The 23,802-nt window shown below is 32.5% G+C and overlaps 2 protein-coding genes across 2 annotated transcripts in view; both read right to left on the reverse strand.

Annotated features, from left to right (window-relative positions):
• Positions 1–22,536, reverse strand: part of LOC132722754 (monocarboxylate transporter 5-like) — a gene marked incomplete at its 3' end in the record, with an annotated part of 30,050 nt that extends 7,514 nt beyond the window's left edge. Inside the window, 1 exon segment of the mRNA XM_060707298.1 lies at positions 22,288–22,536.
• On the reverse strand, positions 218–3,597 carry LOC132722753 (caldesmon-like). The gene is made up of 4 exons (XM_060707297.1): positions 3,246–3,597; positions 2,185–2,538; positions 699–1,893; positions 218–650 (listed from the first exon to the last, which is right to left on the reverse strand). The coding sequence occupies exons 1-4, from the start codon at positions 3,595–3,597 to the stop codon at positions 218–220; spliced, it is 2,334 nt and encodes a 777-aa protein (XP_060563280.1).
• Positions 22,537–23,802: the final 1,266 nt, after the last annotated feature.

Genomic DNA, 23,802 nt, shown 5'->3' on the forward strand with positions numbered 1-23,802 from the left:
AGCTTGCTGATTCAAAATAGATGAAATTAGCCTACTTATTTTCCTGATAGAAAACATAATTGATAAGCATCAGATTTTTAATGAGAATATAGAAAGAGGGGTTATGTATTTCCTTTGAAGTCGAGCGCGTTTATGTACGTTACTTACAGATACAACAACACATTTAACATTAACCTGTATAGATATACCTCCTGCTGAGTCAGTCTAAGATCTTTCTTTATTGTGAGTCAGTCTTACATCTGTCTTGTTGCGATTCAGTCTTACATCTGTCTTGTTGTGAGTCAGTCTTACATCTGTCTTGTTGCGAGTCAGTCTTAAATCTTGCTTGTTGTGAGTCAGACTTAAATCTTGCTTGTTGAGAGTCAGTCTTAAATCTTTCTTGTTGTGAGTAAGTCTTACATCTGTCTTGTTGCGAGTCAGTCTTACATCTGTCTTGTTGTAAGTCAGTCTTAAATCTTGCTTGTTGAGAGTCAGTCTTAAATCTTTCTTGTTGTGAGTAAGTCTTACATCTGTCTTGTTGCGAGTCAGTCTTACATCTGTCTTGTTGTGAGTCAGTCTTAATTCTTGCTTGTTGAGAGTCAGTCTTAAAATCTTTCTTGTTGTGAGTCAGTCTTACATCTGTCTTGTTGTGAGTCAGTCTTAATTTCTTGCTTGTTGAGAGTCAGTCTTAAATCTTTCTTGTTGCGAGTCAGTCTTACATCTGTCTTGTTGCGAATTCAGTCTTACATCTGTCTTGTTGCGAGTCAGTCTTAAATCTTGCTTGTTGAGAGTCAGTCTTAAATCTTGCTTGTTGAGAGTCAGTCTTAAACCTGTCTTGTTGCGAGTCAGTCTTACATCTGTCTTGTTGCGAGTCAGTCTTACATCTGTCTTGTTGTAAGTCAGTCTTAAATCTTGCTTGTTGAGAGTCAGTCTTAAATCTTTCTTGTTGTGAGTAAGTCTTACATCTGTCTTGTTGCGAGTCAGTCTTACATCTGTCTTGTTGTGAGTCAGTCTTAATTCTTGCTTGTTGAGAGTCAGTCTTAAATCTTTCTTGTTGTGAGTCAGTCTTACATCTGTCTTGTTGTGAGTCAGTCTTAATTCTTGCTTGTTGAGAGTCAGTCTTAAATCTTTCTTGTTGCGAGTCAGTCTTACATCTGTCTTGTTGCGATTCAGTCTTACATCTGTCTTGTTGCGAGTCAGTCTTAAATCTTGCTTGTTGAGAGTCAGTCTTTAAATCTTGCTTGTTGAGAGTCAGTCTTAAATCTTTCTTGTTGTGAGTCAGTCTTACATCTTGCTTGTTGTGAGTCAGTCTTACATCTTGCTTGTTGAGAGTCAGTCTTACATCTTGCTTGTTGCGATTCAGTCTTACATCTTGCTTGTTGTGAGTCAGTCTTACATCTGTCTTGTTGCGATTCAGTCTTACATCTGTCTTGTTGCGATTCAGTCTTACATCTGTCTTGTTGCGATTCAGTCTTACATCTTGCTTGTTGTGAGTCAATCTTACATCTTGCTTGTTGAGAGTCAGTCTTACATCTTTCTTGTTGAGAGTCAGTCTTACATCTTGCTTGTTGTGAGTCAGTCTTACATCTTTCTTGTTGCGATTCAGTCTTACATCTTTCTTGTTGCGATTCAGTCTTACATCTGTCTTGTTGCGATTCAGTCTTACATCTGTCTTGTTGCGATTCAGTCTTACATCTGTCTTGTTGCGATTCAGTCTTACATCTTGCTTGTTGTGAGTCAGTCTTACATCTTGCTTGTTGAGAGCCAGTCTTACATCTTTCTTGTTGAGAGTCAGTCTTAAATCTTTCTTTTGCGATTCAGTCTTAAATCTTGCTTGTTGAGAGTCAGTCTTAAATCTTTCTTGTTGTGAGTCAGTCTTACATCTTTCTTGTTGTGAGTCAGTCTTACATCTTTCTTTTGCGATTCAGTCTTAAATCTTGCTTGTTGAGAGTCAGTCTTAAATCTTGCTTGTTGAGAGTCAGTCTTAAATCTTTCTTGTTGCGAGTCAGTCTTACATCTTGCTTGTTGTTGAGAGTCAGTCTTAAATCTTGCTTGTTGCGAGTCAGTCTTACATCTGTCTTGTTGCGAGTACGTCTTAAATCTTTCTTGTTGCGAGTCAGTCTTAAAACTTTCTTGTTATGTCTGTTTAAAAGCTTACTTGATGCGAGTCAAATTTAAATCTTTCTTGTTGCGATTCAGTCTTACGTCTGTCTTGTTGCGATTCAGTCTTACATCTTTCTTGTTGAGAGTCAGTCTTACATCTTTCTTGTTGAGAGTCAGTCTTACATCTTTCTTGTTGAGAGTCAGTCTTACATCTGTCTTGTTGCGATTCAGTCTTACATCTTTCTTGTTGAAAGTCAGTCTTACATCTTTCTTGTTGAGAGTCAGTCTTACATCTTTCTTGTTGAGAGTCAGTCTTACATCTTTCTTGTTGAGAGTCAGTCTTACATCTGTCTTGTTGCGATTCAGTCTTACATCTGTCTTGTTGAGAGTCAGTCTTAAATCTTTCTTGTTGTGAGTCAGTCTTAAATCTTTCTTGTTTGTGAGTCAGTCTTACATCTTTCTTAATTGAGAGTCAGTCTACATCTTTTTGTTGAGAGTCATCTTAAATCTTTCTTGTTGCTCGTCAGTCTTAAATCTTGCTTGTTGAGAGTCAGTCTTAAATCTTCTTGTTTGTGAGTCAGTCTAAATCTTTCTTGTTGCGAGTCAGTCTTAAATCTTTCTTGTTGTGAGTCAGATCTTAACATCTTGCTTGTTGAGAGTCAGTCCCCTTAAATCTTTCTTGTTGTGAGTCAGTCCTTAAATCTTTCTTGTTGCGAGTCAGTCTTCATCTTCTTGTTGAGAGTCAGTCCTACATCTTTCTTGTTGCGAGTCAGTCTTTAAATCTTTCTTGTTGCGAGTCAGTCTTAAAATCTTTCTTGTTTGTGAGTCAGTCTTACATCTTGCTTGTTTGAGAGTCAGTCTTAAATCTTTCTTTGTGTGAGTCAGTCTTAAATCTTTCTTGTTGCGAGCTCAGTCTTTCATCTTTCTTGTTGAGAGTCAGTCTTACAATCTTTCTTGTTGTGAAGTAAGTCTTACATCTTTTCTTGTTGAGAGTCAGTCTTACATCTGTCTTGTTGCGAGTCAGTCTTAAATCTTGCTTGTTGCGAGTCAGTCTTTAATCTTTCTTGTTGCGAGTCAGTCTTAAAACTTTCTTGTTATGTCTGTTTAAAAGCTTACTTGATGCGAGTCCAATTTAAATCTTTCTTGTTGCTATTCAGTCTTACATTTGTCTTGTTGCGATTCAGTCTTACATCTGTCTTGTTGCGATTCAGTCTTACATCTTTCTTGTTGAGAGTCAGTCTTACATCTTTCTTGTTGCGAGTTAGTCTTACATCTTCCTTGTTGTGAGTCAGTCTTACATCTGTCTTGTTGTGAGTCAGTCTTAAATCTTTCTTGTTGTGAGTCAGTCTTAAATCTTTCTTGTTGAGAGTCAGTCTTAAATCTTTCTTGTTGAGAGTCAGTCTTACATCTTCCTTGTTGTGAGTCAGTCTTAAATCTTTCTTGTTGAGAGTCAGTCTTAAATCTTGCTTGTTGTGAGTCAGTCTTAAATCTTTCTTTTTGTGAGTCAGTCTTCATCTTCCTTGTTGCGAGTCAAATTTAAATATTTCTTGTTGCGATTCAGTTTTACATCTGTCTTGTTGCGATTCAGTCTTACATCTTTCTTGTTGAGAGTCAGTCTTACATCTTCCTTGTTGTGAGTCAGTTTTACATCTGTCTTGTTGCGATTCAGTCTTACATCTGTCTTGTTGAGAGTCAGTCTTAAATCTTGCTTGTTGCGAGTCAGTCTTAAATCTTGCTTGTTGAGAGTCAGTCTTAAATCTTGCTTGTTGCGAGTCAGTCTTAAATCTTGCTTGTTGTGAGTCAGTCTTACATCTGTCTTGTTGTGAGTCAGTCTTAAATCTTTCTTGTTGGGAGTCAGGCGTAGTTCTATCTTGTGTAGGTTTATCTTAAGGCGAGGTAGATTTTGCAAGAAGTAAGGAAGCCACACCAGTAGCACGTCGGTCTCTTGATTCATTTATGACCTTAACAGACGATGCTTATTTATTCTGGTTTGAACATAAACGCACTTAAACTTACTCTCTCACTAGAAGATTGTTTCATATACAAATGTATATACAAAGAATATTCTAGATTAAGTTTCTATAAAGTTCGTTTTATTTCTTCAAAAGACTGTATAGATATGTCTATATAAGAAGATATGTAAAGTTTCTAGAATATTCAAAAGTATACTGGCAAATAAATATTCTATAGAATGTTCTCGTTCTATGATAGAATGGTGTAGAATGATAAAGATATAAATAATGTTTCAGTGTTAGGCCGTGTAAAACAAATTGTAAACATGTTTTGATATCACGTGCGATTTAACAATATTGCAGACACAAGTGAGCATAAACAGTTTTCTATATACAAGGCATGCAGAATTAGAATGATAACAAAAATAAAGTATACATATATATTCAAACTAAAATGAATGAGCGTCTTGGTGAAAGTATACATATACTAGTATATTTTAACTAAAATGAATGAGCGTCTTGGTGAAAGTATACATATATATTTTAACTAAAATGAATGAGCGTTTTGGTGAAAGTATACATATATATTTTAACTAAAATTAATGAGCGTCTTGGTGAAAGTATACATATATATTTTAACTAAAATTAATGAGCGTCTTGGTGAAAGTATACATATATATTTAACTAAAATTAATGAGCGTCTTGGTGAAAAGTATACATATATATTTTTAACTAAAATGAATGAGGCGTCTTGGTGACAAACACTGTCTGGACACCACATATTCCAGTGAATCGTTAGGTTCGATCCCCGCTAAATTAAAGGGACTTCACTGGGTTTTTTGACGAGGACGGCCGAAAAATTATTATTCAAGACAAATATTGCCAATTTGAGTAGGCCTAGAACAATTTAACTTGTGTGCAAATTTTTCAGATCACTTCGCTCACATCCATTTTTCCTCCAGAATAATTATTCTAATAATGAAAATTAACCCAAAATTGAAAAACGTTACAACGCTTATCACTTCAATTGGGGGCAAAATAATACCAAAATACGATCATATTTTTTTTGTTTTGAGTACTCTAGCTGATCTCAATAAGAAATTCAAATTCGATGTTTTTAGGCTTTTGCACCTTAGTGAAGTTCCTTTAAGGAGAAAAGTCCTCTTATGAGGAACTCTTTACAAAGAAAATTTCAAATCTCCAGTCTCGCTGAATCTTCTTTAGACGTTTTCATAATCTTTAATGAACCTAAGTAATTTTTTTTTTCTAATTTTATTTTTTCAATGTTCTCAAGTGATCTCCGTTTTCTAGAATGTATAATTATTATTGTATACGCCATCAGTATGTATAATACTTGTATAAATAACTCAATCTACTTTGTCAACGGCAGAAATAATATCAGTACAATTCTCAATTGTTTCAATGTACATGAGATTTCCTACCGTTTGTACAGATCTATGATTAATATACGAAAACAATATACTGTAGTGCTAACAAAATTATAAAATTTGTCCATTATATGTACCGCCACGTTGATACAAGCAAATATACTACATTACATTAGACACTAACAAAAACAAATCAAATAATTAAAACAAAAAACATTCATTTCTTTTATCAAAATCATGATTGATCAATAACTCCGAGGCATTCATATCCCATATGTAAATCTGTAGACAAATAGATGTTGTTAAGACTGTTGCAGATTTTAATTTGGCATTACTTTCGTATCTTAAAATATATTCACAACATAATTTTAACTGCTAGGTTTCGAACTTGGGTCACTTGTTACTCAGGATATTTTTTTTATGCATACTGCACTAACCAAGTTAATTTTGCCATTTTCATTATTTTTGTTTATGTTCAAGTTTTATTATACAGCTAGGCTACAAGCCCTTTAGAGCTTTCCTAAATAGATTTCAAAATAAAATACCTTCTTGGAATCGAAGTTCATATGAAATAATGGATAATGAATCAATATTTAATTAGCAAATCTTATCTTAGATATCTTCTCATGCTATAGAATGATTAGTTATTGTTTTGAGGTTAAAAGTAACGTGCAATATACCATCCGTATCTTTCTATCTTTCAAAAAAGAACATGTTCTGTCATCTTCTTTAACCAAGAATGCCTTATGGCGTCCAAAACTGCACTAAGTGTTCTTTTATGCGGGTATGTTAACAATTCGCCATTTCTCTTTAGTATATTACTTTATTACAAAAAAACTACCCTTATTTCTAACTTCTTTCAAACAACTTATAATGCAACATCTAACATGTTTATGGTAATTTCATTCCCTCTAAGGTATATAAATTTATCCTATCAATAAACTACGATTTAATTTAAGAATTTCTTTGATCTACAAAAAGGCGAAGGAAACATTTGTACATAAAGGCAGGCACCAGGCTGAAATTGCTGTTAAACCAATCGGAACGTCCTCGGCTATTATTTATAATTAAAAGACTGTCGGAAAGGGCCAAAAAGTGGCAGTTGCTGTGAAACAAGCACTTCTCGACAGAAAGTATAAATAAATGATTGGTTCTATTTTACCCTTTTTAAAATATAAGACTTATATTTTACTTTTATATTTCTACAGCAGAATTTTGCTGTTAAAAACTGGCAGTTTGCTCTGAATGCTAATGAAATTTTTAGACTCTATTAAAAAGTTTTCAAAATAGTTTTACATTCGTAAAGCAGTGGTGTGTGCTAATATTTCTGTCTCGATTATTTCGTTGAAAAATAAGAACACTAGTGTAAAAAGACTATTATCGTACTGCATACATGTAATACTGTGTAGGTGGAAATAAACTGCTTAGAGTTTGACCTTTTTATCTTTCGCATACTAATGGTTCATCCGCTCACAACGTTTTTCTGTTGTTGTTTTTTATTTATATTATATTATTATTATCATTAATATTATTATATTATTATTTATTATTATTATTATTATTATTATTATTATTATTATTATTATTATTATTATTATTATTATTTTATTTATTATTATTTATTTATTTATTATTTAACATCATTTGTTTATTATAATTTATTTATTCATTTTTATACATTTTTAGAGAAGCAGAGATCAAAATAACAAAATAAAAGATATAATGCTATTGTATCACTGTGCTGGCACCTCAACCGTGCATATTGAACATATGACACTAAAGTAAATAAAACATAAAATCTGGTAGAGGTGGTACGTGTATGTGTGTTTTACAAACAATTTATAGATGCTTGAACAAAACAAACATATATTATTACAAGTGTTGGTTGTAAAAAGCTTACAAAGTATTGATTTTATATGATTTATGAAGATTACATCCAAGTGGACTTTTGTCTATAAATGGCATACATAGAAAGAATGATATAATAAATTTTATCGCCATAAACCTTCCCTCAAGTAGACCGACACCTCAAATTAAAACAAGACATTTATACTACATCATGACAAAATGCTTAGGAACGCTAAAATGTTTGATTTTTTTCTCGTGTATTTTCGTCTATCGCTTCATTTAAGATAAAGTCAAGTTGTTCTTAAAGAATAACAGAGCTTCAATATCTATATACATTGTCTTGCTTTTTCCTGCTGTGTCAGCTTTTTTTATTATTTCATTGTTATTTTGTTATAACGTTACTTTTTAAGCTTAATTCCATTCATACAAATCTCGCTTTAAAACAACAATGAAAATAGCCCAAACATTACAAATATGCTTTGGAAGTATTGCCAAAAATTTTCTTTAAAAAAAGGAAATCTCAAAATAAATTTAGAGTATATAAAATACCTTAAATAACAGTTTCCAAAAAAAAAAACATAAAAGACATAAAAAGACATAAAAAGAATTTAAGATTAAACACGAGATGTTTCAGTTTTTTTTTTTTTTTTTTTTTTTTTTTTTTTTTTTAGAATCTCGGTTTTAACTGAAGGTGTCGCAATTCTAGAATAAAAAAAATAATAAATGGTATTCTATCAATGCGGATAAAAACAAGACATAATGCGATTATTCGTTTTACGGACAATGTCATTAATAATCTTTTTCAATTAGGCTCCTGACTACGAAAGTCAGTTTTATTATGTAAAACAATGTCCTGAAACTGTGTCATTTGTAACTTGATAGCTGACACTTTTATCAAGAGCATGTCTGTATCGGTTTCGGTTTCAAGTGCATGTCTTAAAATTTTATTTGTCTAACTTAAGATAAAATATGAAGATATTTACTGTCGATATATGAATCATTTTGACATAAAATTATGTTTATTTCAGCGGATACTTCACGCTTAAAGGCCCATAAAGCCCATGAAATTTAACTATTTCTTTATTTTTTAACAACATTTTAATTTTGGTATCTTTTTACAAAAAAATACTCATTGGCTATATACATGTATATTATATTTTTATATATTACTATTTTTCTCTTCTTTTGCTCTTTGGCAATTGGTAGAAGAATAGAGAGTTCGTATTTTGTATGGAATTCAAAATACTTCTTTGCTTACATTTCCTACTTTAACAACACATTACTGAAAATTCAACACTACTTTCTGCCGCTATTTTACATCTAAAATGCTCTAAAATCAATATCAAAATATTATATAACACATAAATCAGACTACCAGGGGGTAGTTGTTGTTAGAAATTATAACATTTTCAAAACGTTTCACCACTTGACTTTCACCGCGAGATTGCGGTTAAATCACTTGACTTTCTCCGCGAGATTGCGGTTTAACCATTTTACTTTTACCGCAAGATTGTGATTTAACCATTGTACTTTTACCTCAAGATTGTGATTTAATCATTTTACTTTCACCGCGAGATTGTGATATAATCATTTTACTCATACCGCGAGATTGTGATTTAACCATTTTACTTTTACCGCGTGATTGTGGTTTAAAACCATTTTACTTTTACCGCGAGAGTGTGATTTAACCATTTAACCCATACTGCTAGATCGTGATTTATCCATTTTACTTTTACCCCGAGATTGTGATTTGACCATTTTACTTTTACCGCGAGATTGTGATTTAACCATTTTACTTTTACCGCGAGATTGTGATTTGACCATTTTACTTTTATCGCGAGATAGTGATTTAACCACTTTACTCATACTGCGAAATTGTAATTTAACCATTTTACTGATACTGCGAGATAGTGATTTGACCGTTTTACTTTTACCGCGAGATTGTGATTTAACCATTTTACTTTTACCGCGAGATTGTGATTTGACCATTTAACTTTTACCGCGAGATAGTGATTTAACCACTTTACTCATACTGCGAAATTGTAATTTAACCATTTTACTGATACTGCGAGATAGTGATTTGACCATTTTACTTTTACCGCGAGATTGTGATTTAACCATTTTACTTTTACCGCGAGATTGTGTTTTAAAACAATTTTACTACTACTGCGAGATTGTGATTTGACCATTTTACTCATACCGCGAGATTGTGATTTAACCATTTTACTTTTACCGCGAGATTGTTGTTTAAAACTATTTTATTTTTACCGCGACATTGTGATTTAACCATTTTACTCATACTGCTAGATTGTGATTATCCATTTTACTTTTACCCCCAGAAATTGTGATTTGACCATTTTACTTTTACAGCGAGATTGTGATTTGACCATTTTACTTTTACCGCGAGATAGTGATTTAACTACTTTACTCATACTGCGAGATTGTAATTTAACCATTTTACTCATACTGCGAGAGTGTGATTTGACCATTTTACTTTTACCGCGAGATCGTGATTTAACCATTCTACTTTAACCGCGAGATTGTGATTTAACCATTTTACTTTAACCGCGAGATTTTGATTTAACCATTTTACTTTTACCGCGAGATTGTGATGTTTTCTCGTATTGTCAGATATTTAATTATTTATGTTACCTTAAAACTTCAATATCTAGCATTAGAAATACATGTTTTATCATCAAAACTGGGGCATTATAAAATATTCTGTTACAGATATATTATAAAATCTATCTTGTTCATAATATAGACTGTTAGACTGTTTCGGAGTGTTTTGTCTCAAATAATGGCATATTTCTATAAATTGCATATGCATATTTCTATAAATTACATATGTATATGATATTTAACTTATGCGGACAATTTAAGGAGTTTTTTTCTAGAATGTACATCATGATATAAAACTGGCCAAATAACAATGGTGTCAATAGCAAGAGGGATAACAAGATGGTCCTAGATGGCTTGCCTCAAATGATTTTTTTAAATCCTCTTTTATAAATGTAAAGATAAAAGTCTCCCAGAAAATTTCCACTTTCACCATTGAGCAAAATTTAAAAAAAACAACTTCGTAGTGGTTGGTCTAATATCATATGCTACAAACAAAATATCTATGCTTTAAGCTCATGTTGTTTTATGTGATTAATGTTTCCCAGGGATCACCCTGTCCTTGGAACGTTCAGTTATGAAAAGGTTCTTCCCGTACGTTTAATCAAGTGACTCCGGGGCGGTGCCAATTGGCCCTATGGTCGTGATTTTTTGTTTGTTTGTTTGTTTCATTTCACGCCTTTTCCCAACAGTATTTCAGTCATACAGGCGGGTAGTTTCCTAACCATCGTTCCTGGAGAGTTACACCAGTACTAGACTACCTTCCTCCGCGCTAAACTACCAAAGCATCTCCCGGGGATCGAACCCACGCCAGAGAGGTAACTGGATTAGAAGTCCTCGACTCTAACCCCTCGACCACGGAGGCGGTTTGGTCGTGATTTAAACAAGTTTGCTAATAGACCAGTAGACAATGCTACTCACTAAAATGTAAGCTCCATCAATTGAGGTTTTATTAAAAGGTTTTCTTATGCGGCTGTTATATCAAGTGATCCTGATGCCGGGCAATTTTTTAAATTAAGGTAATGATTCCAGTAAGCTTGGAAGCGGTCTTATACATAATATAATAATATAGAGCTACACACAATAGTCTCTAAGTTCTAGGTTTGGTTGCTATGGAAATGATCGAGGTATGTTAAGGTTTCTATTTTCTATATGACTTTAAGTAGTATCAAATAATCCTGGGACCGAAGCCAATTTTGACCCCAGGGTCATTTGATCTGATAAAAGTTGGTAGAGATTTACTATACAATGCTACACACCAAAATATCAAAAGCTCTTTGCTTTGGGGTATGGGGAAGATTAATAAAGGTTGCAATTTTTAAAATTCAATTTTAGCTTCCAGTGTGTGCTTGTGTTGTTTACAGTGGAGAGGAGATGTCATTTAACCGTTCATTTTAAAATCTCGCCATTAGCACGATGAGCTCAAGAGAGCAAAGGTAATCAGTAATTATTTTTTAAGAGCAGCAACAAGTCAAACGTCATTACAAAGCAGTCAACCATTTTCAATGTAAAACAATTTTTACGAAACACATACAAATACATGTACATCATCAAAATAAAATCAAAATCTCTGAACACAAACTTAATATTGGCATACAAACTTTGAATATATTCAGACTTGTTAATCACAGAATAATTGATTTCAAACAATACGCCTCGGCTAAGTTAGTACTTTTGTTTTTCATATTACCAATTTACAACGCTGTCTGGCTGTCACCAATTTAAGAGATTTAAAGTGAAGATGCAGAAATTGGCGAGCAGCTTGGCGTATAATCTTCTCATAAATCAACAACAGTACTGGTATTTACTTCAATGCAGCTAGTATAAAAACATTTGTACTTTAAAGAAAAGAATAATCTATTTGGACAAAACCTTAGAAAATGTCATTCTTCCACATTCCTCCTCATTTTGTAAGTGCATTTGTACGAAAAGGTCTATTTGATGGTATAAATCATCAAAACATCCATACCTAGAAACAAAGCAGCTCATATAATTACATTTTTAACTTCTATCATTATTAAAGACAAACTTCCATCATTATTTAAGACAAGTTTTCTTGGGGTTTTTGTTGTGTTTTTACTAGTACAAATAAACGTAGATGTGGAACGCCGAAGGAGGGAAAATAAGATCAATTCAAAGCTCAATTAATCTGTACTTTATCCCGGCAAAGAAATAAAGGTCATAATTATGCTACACCGTCTTATATTTTCTTATACATGTAGATCTCTCTATCATATGTTTTAAACAATGTCACTTATCGGAAAGAATTCTTAGGAATATCTTTATCTAATTTTTCCATAACAATATCAGTTCTACTTTTCGGTTGAGTTCGATTATGAACTTAACTTGAGGGGTTCTATTTAGTAGTACATGTACTCAATTTGATGTTGTGGCCAGTAATAACTCGCTTTACACGTTTACTACACTCACTCTTACAATTATTTAAAATAAATTTTAAATAAACTATTTGCAATCAGCAATTGAAATTAGACTAAGAAACTGAGGAGAGTGGGAGGGAAAACAGTTATACTTAATACGAATGACTTTACAAAAAAGACTCTGTCGCAGACAAAAGTTATACATAATTCATAGTAACTTATGTCATATATTAACAAAAAAGTAAAAACAGAGTCCCAAAAGAACGCCAAAACGGCAAAAATTGAAAATGTTTCGAGCTCGATTTTATTGACCCTATTTACGGACAATAATGGTAAACCACGCCCCCTAGCACCGACTTTAAATAAAATTGATACAAGATTGAAATAATAAAAAATGACAAATCTCATTTAATGAAACTCGGTGAAACACAAAAAATTGAAATTACATTACTGACGTTATTGTTACTCTAAATTTGCAATAGCATCAATACGACGAATATCTTATCTGTAGAGAGATCGTTTAAATATTTATGAAGGAATCGTGCCGATCCATTAATTGACTGAAATCCCGTTTGTGCTAACAGTTACGTAAATACAACGTATATCTACAAAGAGAATAAGCAAATCTGACAATTAACATTGAATCAATCAATTCATCGTCTTATATATCGACAGCTATAAACGAAAACAGCTGTATACGATACAGACAATTATGATAAGAGGTAAAAAATAACAAGAGGGTCATGATGGCCCTGAGTCGCTCACCAGAAACAACTGCTTTTAAGTGTTGGAAATTATCCATTGTCAATACTTTTTAATATTAAATTTGAGCAGAGAATATGTTTAAACAATAGAACAAATGTTGATATTTTGTCAGCTGATAAACAACATATTTCCATTTTCTGACCTCTTTCACATAATTGCATCTAAAGTTTGTCACTAGTCTTTTAATCTAATCCGTGTAAAGATGTGAGTATGTGACCGGTTCATCTGGATTTAAATTCGATTGAAACTAATATATTCATGGAACAAACATGATTAAAACTGGACATATTATCTACGTTTTAATTCACTCGTTTACACCAGCAGCTTTGACTAATCTATCTTGACCCATAGACTTGAATTAGGAATAGATAATTTCTGTTTGATTTCTGAACAGTTAGAATATATTATCCGATTTTCAACTCGGTTTGCCTTTAGTCCTTTTAAACAAATGTATGAAATTTAGAGAGCCTCTTAGGTTCCACTTAAATATTATATTTATTACATGTATATATTGTTGGAAACAAATGTATAAAAATGTTTGACAGTGTAATTATTAATGACATTATTTTCACTGTACTTAACAAGCATTGGTACCTGTGTACTGTAGAAATTATACTATAACATACCACTATAGTCATAGAGAATATTTGCTAGTAAAATGAGATAGGCAAGACAAATTTACGCAATATTTCTTTAAACAACTCTTGAAAGCGTTTTATCCATCTTCAAGCAGCATTGAAGACATTTGTATACAGTTCTAATATCAAGATTATTTGCATGTACACTGTTAAAATATTTCATCCATCAGCACACCTTATGACTTCAATACATTTTTTCACTATACGCGGAAGAAGCGACTTACTTGATTACAATTTTCTTTAATAAATTCGTCATATTTTTCACCCTAAGTCTATGTCTGATTCTGGCGGCATTTTTTGTAAGGAACAGACAAAATAACAAACCTGAAAATATATTTGAGCCGCGTCATGACAAAACCAACATAATGTGTTTGCGACCAGCATGGATCCAGACCAGCCTGCGCATCCGCGCAGTCTGATCAGGATCCATGCTGTTCGCTATCAGTTTCTCTACTTGCAATAGAGTTGGTAAGCGAACAGCATGGATCCTGATCAGACTGCGCGGATGCGCAGGCTGGTCTGAATCCATGCTGGTCGCAAACACATTATGTCGATTTTGTCGTGACCCGGCTCATTTCGAAATATGGTATAACGTGACTGCCAAAGGCTATGTCTGTCTGTTTTGAAGTAATTACTTCTGCTGTTTCTGATGTTAAAAGGTTTTTTTCATTAAGTCAAGATATATATAGAGAATAACAGGTTACTGTCTTTTGAGAAAGGGTTTCTCAGACGAGGTTAGATATGGTCCTGGAAGGGGCGAGGCTTGCCGAGCCCCTTCCGGACCATATCTAGCCGAGTCTGAGAAACCCTTTCTCAAAAGACAGTAACCTGTTATTCTTTTTATCATGCCTCTATTATGACTTTGCATCTTATTTTTTTAATTCGGGGCGCTAAATTTCTGAAAGTACGGTAACCACAAGAGGGTTTTACGCCAAAAAGTAGTCCGAGGGTTTTTACCAATAATTTTTTATAACACAACACAATTTTTGGTACAATCTTTTTAACAATTTATTTACTGTGTATTATCATAAATATTCAGCAAAGTCAATTAAACAATACCAACAATAAACATCATTAATGCTGATCTGGCGTAGGAACATAGTGTTCTCAAGTCACTGACTGAGAAAGGTTGATGTTCTCAGACAGGCTTTATCAGGCAGTTGTCATAGTAATGGCATGATAAAAAGTGGTCTAACTTTTGGTGGAAATCCTACACTATTTGTAATATCCCTGGAACTATCAAATACACGAAGCGTTCATCTTGTCAGCATGAAATACAACAAAAGCTTTCATTTGTATACGGTTCTGTATCAGTCGTGATGCACTAATGATAGATTTGTTTTGTATGGGTGATTAAGGAACAAAACAGAATGAATCCGTACTATGAAATAAGACGATGCCATTTTTTTTTTCAGAAGAGTATCCTTACAAATTGCTTTGTGTTTTTTTTCATCAGTGTCATGCTTTCTCTTGTTAGAAAATCATCCCTATCAATTTCTATGTCAAGGATTGAAACTAAGAGTCTAAATGATGACAACAAACTAATAAAGACAAAGTATGCTGGATATAATGTTCGGAACAACGCTTGTACTATGAACACAGGAAATTGTGTTCCGACAATGGCAGGAAATTGTGTAAAATTTGTGTTGCAAATAGGGAAGTATCATTCCGTATAACTGCAACAACATTATCAAATATTTTACAGAATGTCTAGCAAATACGGGAAACGTTATTTCCATAAATGACAAAAATGGGAGAATAGTGTCCAAATGTAGAAATACAAGAAGCAGTTATCAATTAGACCGTTTTCCATGCAAAAATATGCGAAATGCAATGCCTTTAAAAAAAACTTCATTCATTGAAGCAAATGCGGAAATCGCTCGATGCATAGAAATGGTGCAAACAAAACTGCTTGTTGTGAAATATGGAAAGCCCGGCCTAACACAAACTCGAGACGGGAAACGCCATACTGTACAGAAAATGCGAGAAGCATCACCGTTTGTAGCAAACTTCGGAGAAACTATGAGGAAAAAATGGAAAAAGCTGTAAAATTTTGGAAATCTCATTTCTTGAAGAGAAATATGAGAAAACTTCAAATTTACATAGATAAATTGAATAATGTCTCCCAGTCCAATATCAAAAGACATTACAATAAACGATCAGCTGATAGTAGTGTAATTAAAATGTCAGATTCAAAAGGGAAAGAAACTTTAGATAATTTCTTTCAAGTTCCCCGGAGCTTTTCACTTAAAGTTAATTTAATCTTTTTCACTATTCCGCAAAAGATTCGTAAAAAACTTAAGCCTGAATATAATGTCACCAATCAGATTGAACCTTTGCTCTTACAAAATTCCTTTATAGATAACCGTATAAAACTGTATAAAACATTCTAATTTTTTATTTCATTTAAATGGTAAAAGTTTCAGCACGGAGTATATACACTGGAACCACATAGTTTCTGTCAACTATACGAGTCACTTCTCCATATAAAAGAATGCAGCCCTTGCATGAATAAAAATACTCAAACCCGATCATTCGAAATGTCAAATTCATTTTCTAATTGGTATAAAAAAAACTGCTACATACATATCTACCTACATATATAAAGTATACTTTTGAATGAGTAAACTTATAGAAAAAAGACAGGCAGGCGAGACGTTTTTTGGGCACTTTTTGCCTTAATGACACTTTCTATCCTAGTACATGTAAAATTTATGACCTTGAACCAACACTAAGTTGAACTAAAACTAAGAGAATATCAAGGACAAATATCCGGAAGTTGTAATTGGTGTATCCAAAATACATGTATACAATCCCAGCAAACATAAACAAAATTGAGCTGGTGCCACAGACAATTTAGTACTTAGTACAACTTTTTTTTCAATGGAATAAATGACAAATGGTGAACGGTTCTTCTTTAAATGTTGAAGAAGATCCTATAAAGACAAAAAGAAGAGCAGAAAATGTTGCTGAAGATGTCAGGGATAATCTTCATTAAGGATATCGTAAATGGTAGGGACAAGAAAAATAAGAGATCGGTAAATAGTTTCCAAAAAGTTACTCATTAGCCAAATACCTAAATCATCTTTTTCTTCTGTTACTTTTTGGTAATTAGTATAGTTTTAGTGATTTAGTATTTTGTTTCAAAGTCAAAATACTAATTTGTTTAAATGTTCTTCTTTTATCACAGGCATAATGTGCCTTTAAAAAGTATAGCGGGAAACGTAAAAGAGTGAAGTAATTGATTAAAGAGGAGATGGTCTCGATAGCAGATGGGTAAAATGATTCAAATGTCACCAAGCACCAGAAAAACTGAAATTGGCTGTAGCTGTAAATGTAGGCCCCTTAGCACCGGCTTAATCAGAATTAAAATAAATGACATGAAACACTTTAAAGTAAAATAAATGTAGTTATCGGTAAAAGAGAAGGGTATAAAAAAGGCGGATGAATACTAAAGGAGAAAGTTTTTATTATGTTGTTGTTTTTAACTAACATTTAACCGTTATACACGTGGCAGGAGAAACAAAATTTTCACATATTGTTTTGCACCATTCTGTTACGTGAATTCAAAGACATATTTCTGTAAAAGCCTATAATAATAAGTAGAAAAAGTTGTCATTAGTAAATTGATTTTATCACTTAAGGACTGTTTGTACGCGAATATTTCCTTTTATTTCTGCGTAATAAGTCGTTTTCCTAGAAACTTGCCTAATTTTAACCAACCACAATTAAGATAATGGACTTAAATGTTGTTTTTCCTAAAACTTGTGAAAATACCAGCGTCATTCCGCACATGTTCGGTTTTCTTGATTTTGCGTTTGGCAAACTGAATTTAAACTTTTTTAGAAATGTAACTGTGAATAGTTAGTTTTTAGTTAAAAGGGTATATAATAAAACTATACGAGTACTCAATTTTCAAGCTCGTATGTACTCAATATTGTTTATAAAATTTATAAACCGTAAAATTAGCTTCAGTAATCAGTCAACTAGAAACGGGTTCCCTAAGGTATTTTTCAATAATCTTGTTATAAAAAATGACAAATGTGAAAATAAGCAGAACGAAAATGTCAATATTCTCTAGATACGGTATACTGATTGTAAACATGAATATAGTTCATAAATGATACACAAGAAAGAGCATGATTGAAAACTATGTTTATAAAATATTAACCATTAAAAATACATACATATACATATATATAACTTCGCATGTTTAAACATCTTACTTGGATACGAAAACCGACAGTACCGACCGGAATGTTCCGAATTGTCACGACCTCGTGATGGGTGAAGAATCATAATAAATATTAACCGTAATGCCATATGGACCGAATCGTGTTAATAATGCATTGACAGATCGATAAGAATCCAGATCAAAATAAATCAATAATCAATAAGTAAACGAATGAAGCAGGTTTATAGCAATGACAGAAAGGCAATACTTTGTTGAGGTGGTTCAAGTTAGAACTGTTTGTTAGAATCAATTTGAAAAAAATAGTTTGTTCCTATATAATATTGAACCGGCTCCGTGGTCGAGGGGTTAGAGTCGGTGACTTCTAATCCAGTTACCTCTCTGGCGTGGGTTCGATCCCCGGGACATGCTTTGGTAGTTTAGCGCGGAGGCAGGTAGTCTAGTACTGGTGTTACTCTCCAAGAACTACCCGCCTATATGACTGAAATAATGTTGGGAAAAGGCGTAAAATAAACAAACAAAAAAAATCCTATATAATATACAGTATTATCTGTTTAGCATGCTAAAGGATACGTATCAAAATGTCAGATCACAAGGCTTCACAGTAACCTTACTGTAGATCATGTAATAGAATTAATAGTTTGGTAATGGACTATTAAGTTCATTATTCAACATTAAAATTCGAAATGTTTTATTATGTTTCTAAAAAGCTTTGTAACTTTGCTGTACTTTATATAGTTTCAAGGACGTTGATTGTTGTCCTATTATCTGAATCATCTGTTCCTTTATTATAAAGATTGAATAGTTTGTATGGAACCATCTTGGTGTAGTTTGCTATAGTTTCACGAAAGAGACTCTATTTTCATCTTTTTCTTTCATATTTTGACAAAACGTTGTTGTTTTTTTTTCCGGGGAGATGTATTTTTTAAAAAAAATTTTGGTGGGGTGGGGGGGGGGGGTGGGGTGTTGTTGTTGGATTTTTCACTATATTCACTTTAAAAGTGGTTCTAAAATTACAAATTTGTTGTATTATGTTACTAATACATTTTGTAACACCATGAAAACATTAATATATCTAGTAGATTAATGTTTGTAATCTTATTTATTGTTAGTAAGTGAATGACTAAGCCAGGAATGATACGTTAGTGCTAAATGTCAAATAGTAAATCAACATTTGGCAAATCATGCACCGACAATTACAAAGGTATGGCAGAAGGAAATGTCGAAGATTAATGCATCAAAAACAACTTGCGATAACGTGCACTACGGATATTTCTGTGCCTTCTATTATGTTTGTTTGTTGATGATTTTTTTTTCCTTTTCATGGTTTCGTTGGTATTTTTCATGATGTTTTTGTTGTTCCTTATGTTGTTTTTGGCAAACATATCAGCTGACTGATAAAAACAAATGATGCAATACATTCTTGTAATTTGTAAACACACGTTCGTTCACACGAGGCCTACTGTATATTGTTATAGTCAATATTATGATTTAATGAAGAATTATTTATTCGTGAAGGCGCATTTATATAATTTATGTATCCATTGAAATTTAATTGACTTCCTCACTATCATTATTATGTTTCATGATCTGACATCTTTATTAATATTTTTCTTCCTCCTTCATATTGATTATATATACATGTTCATTATTAAATAATATATATTCATTAATAATATATATAATATAATGTATATGTTCATTATTAACCAATACAATTATACATGTACACTATAAACAATACTGTACACGTGTACATTATTAACAAATATACATGTATTGTCCAACAATATTGACCTGGCACTTCATTAACTTTCGTAAAGGTCATTTGAATAAACACTGACCATGTAGTACATGTTGAATATATCGATATATTTACTAACTGCACTTGTCACTGATGTGTGGTGTATGACCGATATGAAGGTCTCTGGTTCGATTCCTTACCAATTCCCTTACCCGTTATGATTTTTTTTTAAATTTACTTGCAAAAATTAATTTGAAATCGTTTTACTACACCTGGTTTTAGAATACCCTTTTAAGTGGTATTTTTATACACAATTATATAGTTTTTTTTATTTCATTACAGTATATTACGGCTCTTTATGTGACATTATGCCATCTAGGCTTTAGCGTACACACGCTTTATTATTAAATATGCTACACAGATAGTATACACAACAAAAAAGGTTTGCAATAGTTTTAAGAGAATGGCATTGTTTGAAATTAAAATTAAAAATAAATCGATGAAATAGGATTCGAACCAACCAATAAAAACTTCTACAATTCTTCAAGTCAAACCCCTTTACCAATTGCTCTGAGAGGGTTTTTTTTTAATTTACACCATTTTAACTATTGGATATTAACATTCATATCTATTTACAAGTAGATCGTAACATTTACGAAATATACCGACTTCAGGGTCAAATGCAAGAGTGCCATCAAATGGACACAAGCAGAAGGAAAAAGAAGTATAGAGGACCCAGAGAAACATGGAGGAGAAACAAAGACACTGAAATAAAAAAGATGGGAAAAACCTGGAAAGAACTTTACTGTAGAGAAGGTTGCAAAGGATAGACCAAAATGGAGGAGACTTGTGTCAGTCTTATGTGCCACCTTGCATGAAGAGGATAGGTAGGTAGGTATGTACATTGAAAACAATATAAATGTACAGTATAAACACATGTACATTATAAACAATATAAATGTACATTATTATAACAAATATACATGTACATGTAAGTTATAAACATTATACATGAACATTATAAACAACAAACATGTACATTATTAACAATATACATGTATATTATTAACAATATACGTGTACACAATAAACAATATACATGTACATTATTAACAAATATACATGAACATTAAAAGCAACAAGCATGTACATGTAAGTTTTAAACAATATACCAACACTGTGATTAACAATTTACATGTACAGTATACGTAATTAACATTTTAAATCTATATTTTGACAATGTGTGAGCGGTTTTAGCTATCATTAAACGTTTAGAGCAGAAGTAAATGAAATGTACCAAATAATTTGATAATTTGAACTATCTAATTATTCAAAACATACAATTTCAGTCATTTAATAATTCAGTTGTCACAGAACATATACATGTATTGTGTTTTGTTAAAATGCCTAGGAATTACATGAGAATGATATCGATTTTATGAAATGTCCGGACGATTTCTTTCTTTCTGTTAGCATTCGTGTTTTAATTATTACCATGATATCGATAAAAAGAACGCTGTTTGGATTACTAACTGGCACTTACAATTAACCAGAAGGCAAGGCAATATAAACATTTTTGTGATTGGGTAAATTTAGGAATTGTGAAGAAATGTGCGTAACATTGACGCCTGCTTCTCACAATTTAAATATCCATAATCACGGTAATAATTTTATCGTCTGCAGCTGCTTGTCAATGAAGCATGTCGTGTACTGTATTATTTGAACACAGAGAAAATTCCAATATGTCAATATATATTCCCTTTGTTGTTGATATTAAATTAGATGGAGTATACTATTGATTATTGTAAAATGTGTTTTCTTTTTACGTTTGCTTTCTGACATTTAACCTCCGCCTATGGCTAGTTCACAGGGTGCGAAAAAATAACTGACAGCAGAATCCCAAAGGTGTTGTTAACATGGAAATAGATATTTACAATAAATACACAGCATACAGTATGCCAAAAAGTATGACTGTGAATATTGGTATACATAGGTCTGATCAGGGAAATGAGGAAATGAACACTTTGAGAACACTTTAAAATGAAAATAAACCATCAATGAAAAGTCATAATATATGTAACTCTCAAAGCCAGAGATGGTTTTTAGTGGATTATTATTATTATTATTATTATTATTATTATTATTATTATTATTCAAGATCTAAACCTGGCCTCTACCAGGGATTTTCATAAAGAGGGACCTGCTTTATACGTAGATTGGGGGATATTAACTTACATAAAATATCACAATAATGTCAATATCTTAACTCACAGTACAATTAGTTCAACAAGAACAAACATACTACCAATTAATAGTTTCCCTATTTTAAACTTAAGGCCGCATTTACTATATAGCGTTGTACATAGCTTTAATTAAAAGTCGTGATACTATAATATTCTAGAATATTCGGTTATCCATTCAGATATAAACATGTGCAATCGTATCGTGTTATTGTAACGTAACTTTATTGCATTAAACCCTTAAGATATTGTTATTTATAATAGACCTTGAACTGAAATGAAAACATATCTGACATAATACGCCGTAAAAATATAAACAAATCCCTACTGCGTAGAGTTTAAAAAAATGTAAACAAAGAATATATCGTTCAAGCTTAAACATTTCTAACTATGAAAAGCGGATATTAAACAAGGAAATATAATATGAATATAAATAGTTACCATCCTTTCCAATGAAATCACTTTTAATACACAATTTTTGTTAGTATTTAAGTGAAACTTTCCATTAGTCGATCAGCTGTTTCACAGCTGCTTGTGAATCTGGAATCACGTGATCAGAGTGTGTATTTTGTACTTGAGTCACATGACGCGTAATTATTTCCCATGGTTGGTTTTAAGTCGGTATGGATTACCTCCCATTTCCTTACTATTTAACAAAATATGTCGATACACTGTTTCATCAATAATATTTGTTTGTTGTTTTTTTTTTGTGGTTTTTTTAAACACATTTACATTCAGATACATTGTTTTCATATGCATAAAAGTAAATTGTACTGGGAAATACAGTACTTAAACCTTTTTTTCAATTCTGATCTAGTTAGAATAACTTACAATTATATTTCTCTGAAAAGTTATTCATCAATTCACGCACTTATGTTAAGTTTCGATTCGTTGCTACATGTATTTTGGTGGTATATTTTTCCTGCTAAGTAGAAAAGTTAATCCTGACAAGATGTGTTGTATTTTACTTTCTCCTGCGTTGAAAATAAATGCTCGAACAGCTGTATGAAAACAAAATACCCGAACAAAAAGTCCCATGTTTGTTCAAAATTGTTTCAATTATATTTCCCTTATATGCTTGTATTATATATTGAAATGGCTATAAATGTTGTAACATTTAATGCTGAATGAATATTATGTTATGTTATGTTAATTAAATTGATAGTACATGTACTTGTACTTTCTGTGTTTATTGAACCTGGTCTTGTGTACGCTTAAAGGTTTATCGGGTTTGCATGTATGAAGTTTTAACTTTCCACTGAACTCTATCTTCACAAGTAAAAGCTCGATATTGCCCACGTGCGTGACGCTTTGAAGAGTAATTGAACTCTATCTAGTATGCTTGAAGGTATGACTATTCATGGAACCCAATCTTGCACGAGTGTGTGAAGCTTTGACGGGTCATTGAGCTTAATCTTGCACGAGTGCCTGAAATATTGATTAGTCATGAAACTAAATGTGAAACTTTTTCATTGAACTCAATCGTGCACGAGTGCATGAATCATTGACATTGTCTTCTATACTTGAAACATTGGCTAATTATTGAATTAGATCTACTGATCTAGAGCTTGGTCAATTTCTTAACTCTGTCTGGCATGTTTGAAGCTTTGGCTAGTAACTTGAAGCGTTGGCTAGTTAATGAACTCAATCTTGCACGAGTGCGTGAAGCTTTGGCTAGTAACTGAACTCAATCTTGCACGAGTGCGTGAAGCTTTGTCTAGTAGCTGAACTCAATCTTGAACGAGTGCTTGAATCTTTGGCTAGTAACTGAACTCAATCTTGAACGAGTGCGTGAAGTTTTGGCTAGTTACTAAACTCAATCTTGCACGAGAGCGTGAATGGCTAGTTACTTACTCAATCTTGTACGAGTTCATGAAGCTTTGTCTAGTAAGCTGAACTCAATTCTTGTACGAGTGCCTGCTGTGACCATCTTTGGCTAGTAACTCACGAGACGGA

Source organism: Ruditapes philippinarum, unplaced genomic scaffold (assembly GCF_026571515.1).
Source record: "Ruditapes philippinarum isolate M1 unplaced genomic scaffold, ASM2657151v2 ctg9008_1_1_1_1, whole genome shotgun sequence".
Taxonomy (NCBI): Eukaryota; Metazoa; Mollusca; class Bivalvia; order Venerida; family Veneridae; genus Ruditapes; species Ruditapes philippinarum.

Excerpts from the sequence above, each read along its gene's own strand:
- LOC132722753 (XM_060707297.1), bottom strand. The coding sequence starts at position 3,597 with ATGAAGACTGACTCACAAAAAGAAAGATTTAAGACTGACTCACAACAA. Across the intron at positions 2,539-3,245 it reads TGAATCGCAACAAGACAAAT|ATGTAAGACTGACTCACAAA; the intron begins GTAAGACTGAAT and ends CAATTAAGAAAG. Across the intron at positions 1,894-2,184 it reads TGAATCGCAACAAGACAGAC|AAAGATGTAAGACTGACTCA; the intron begins GTAAGACTGAAT and ends GAATCGCAAAAG.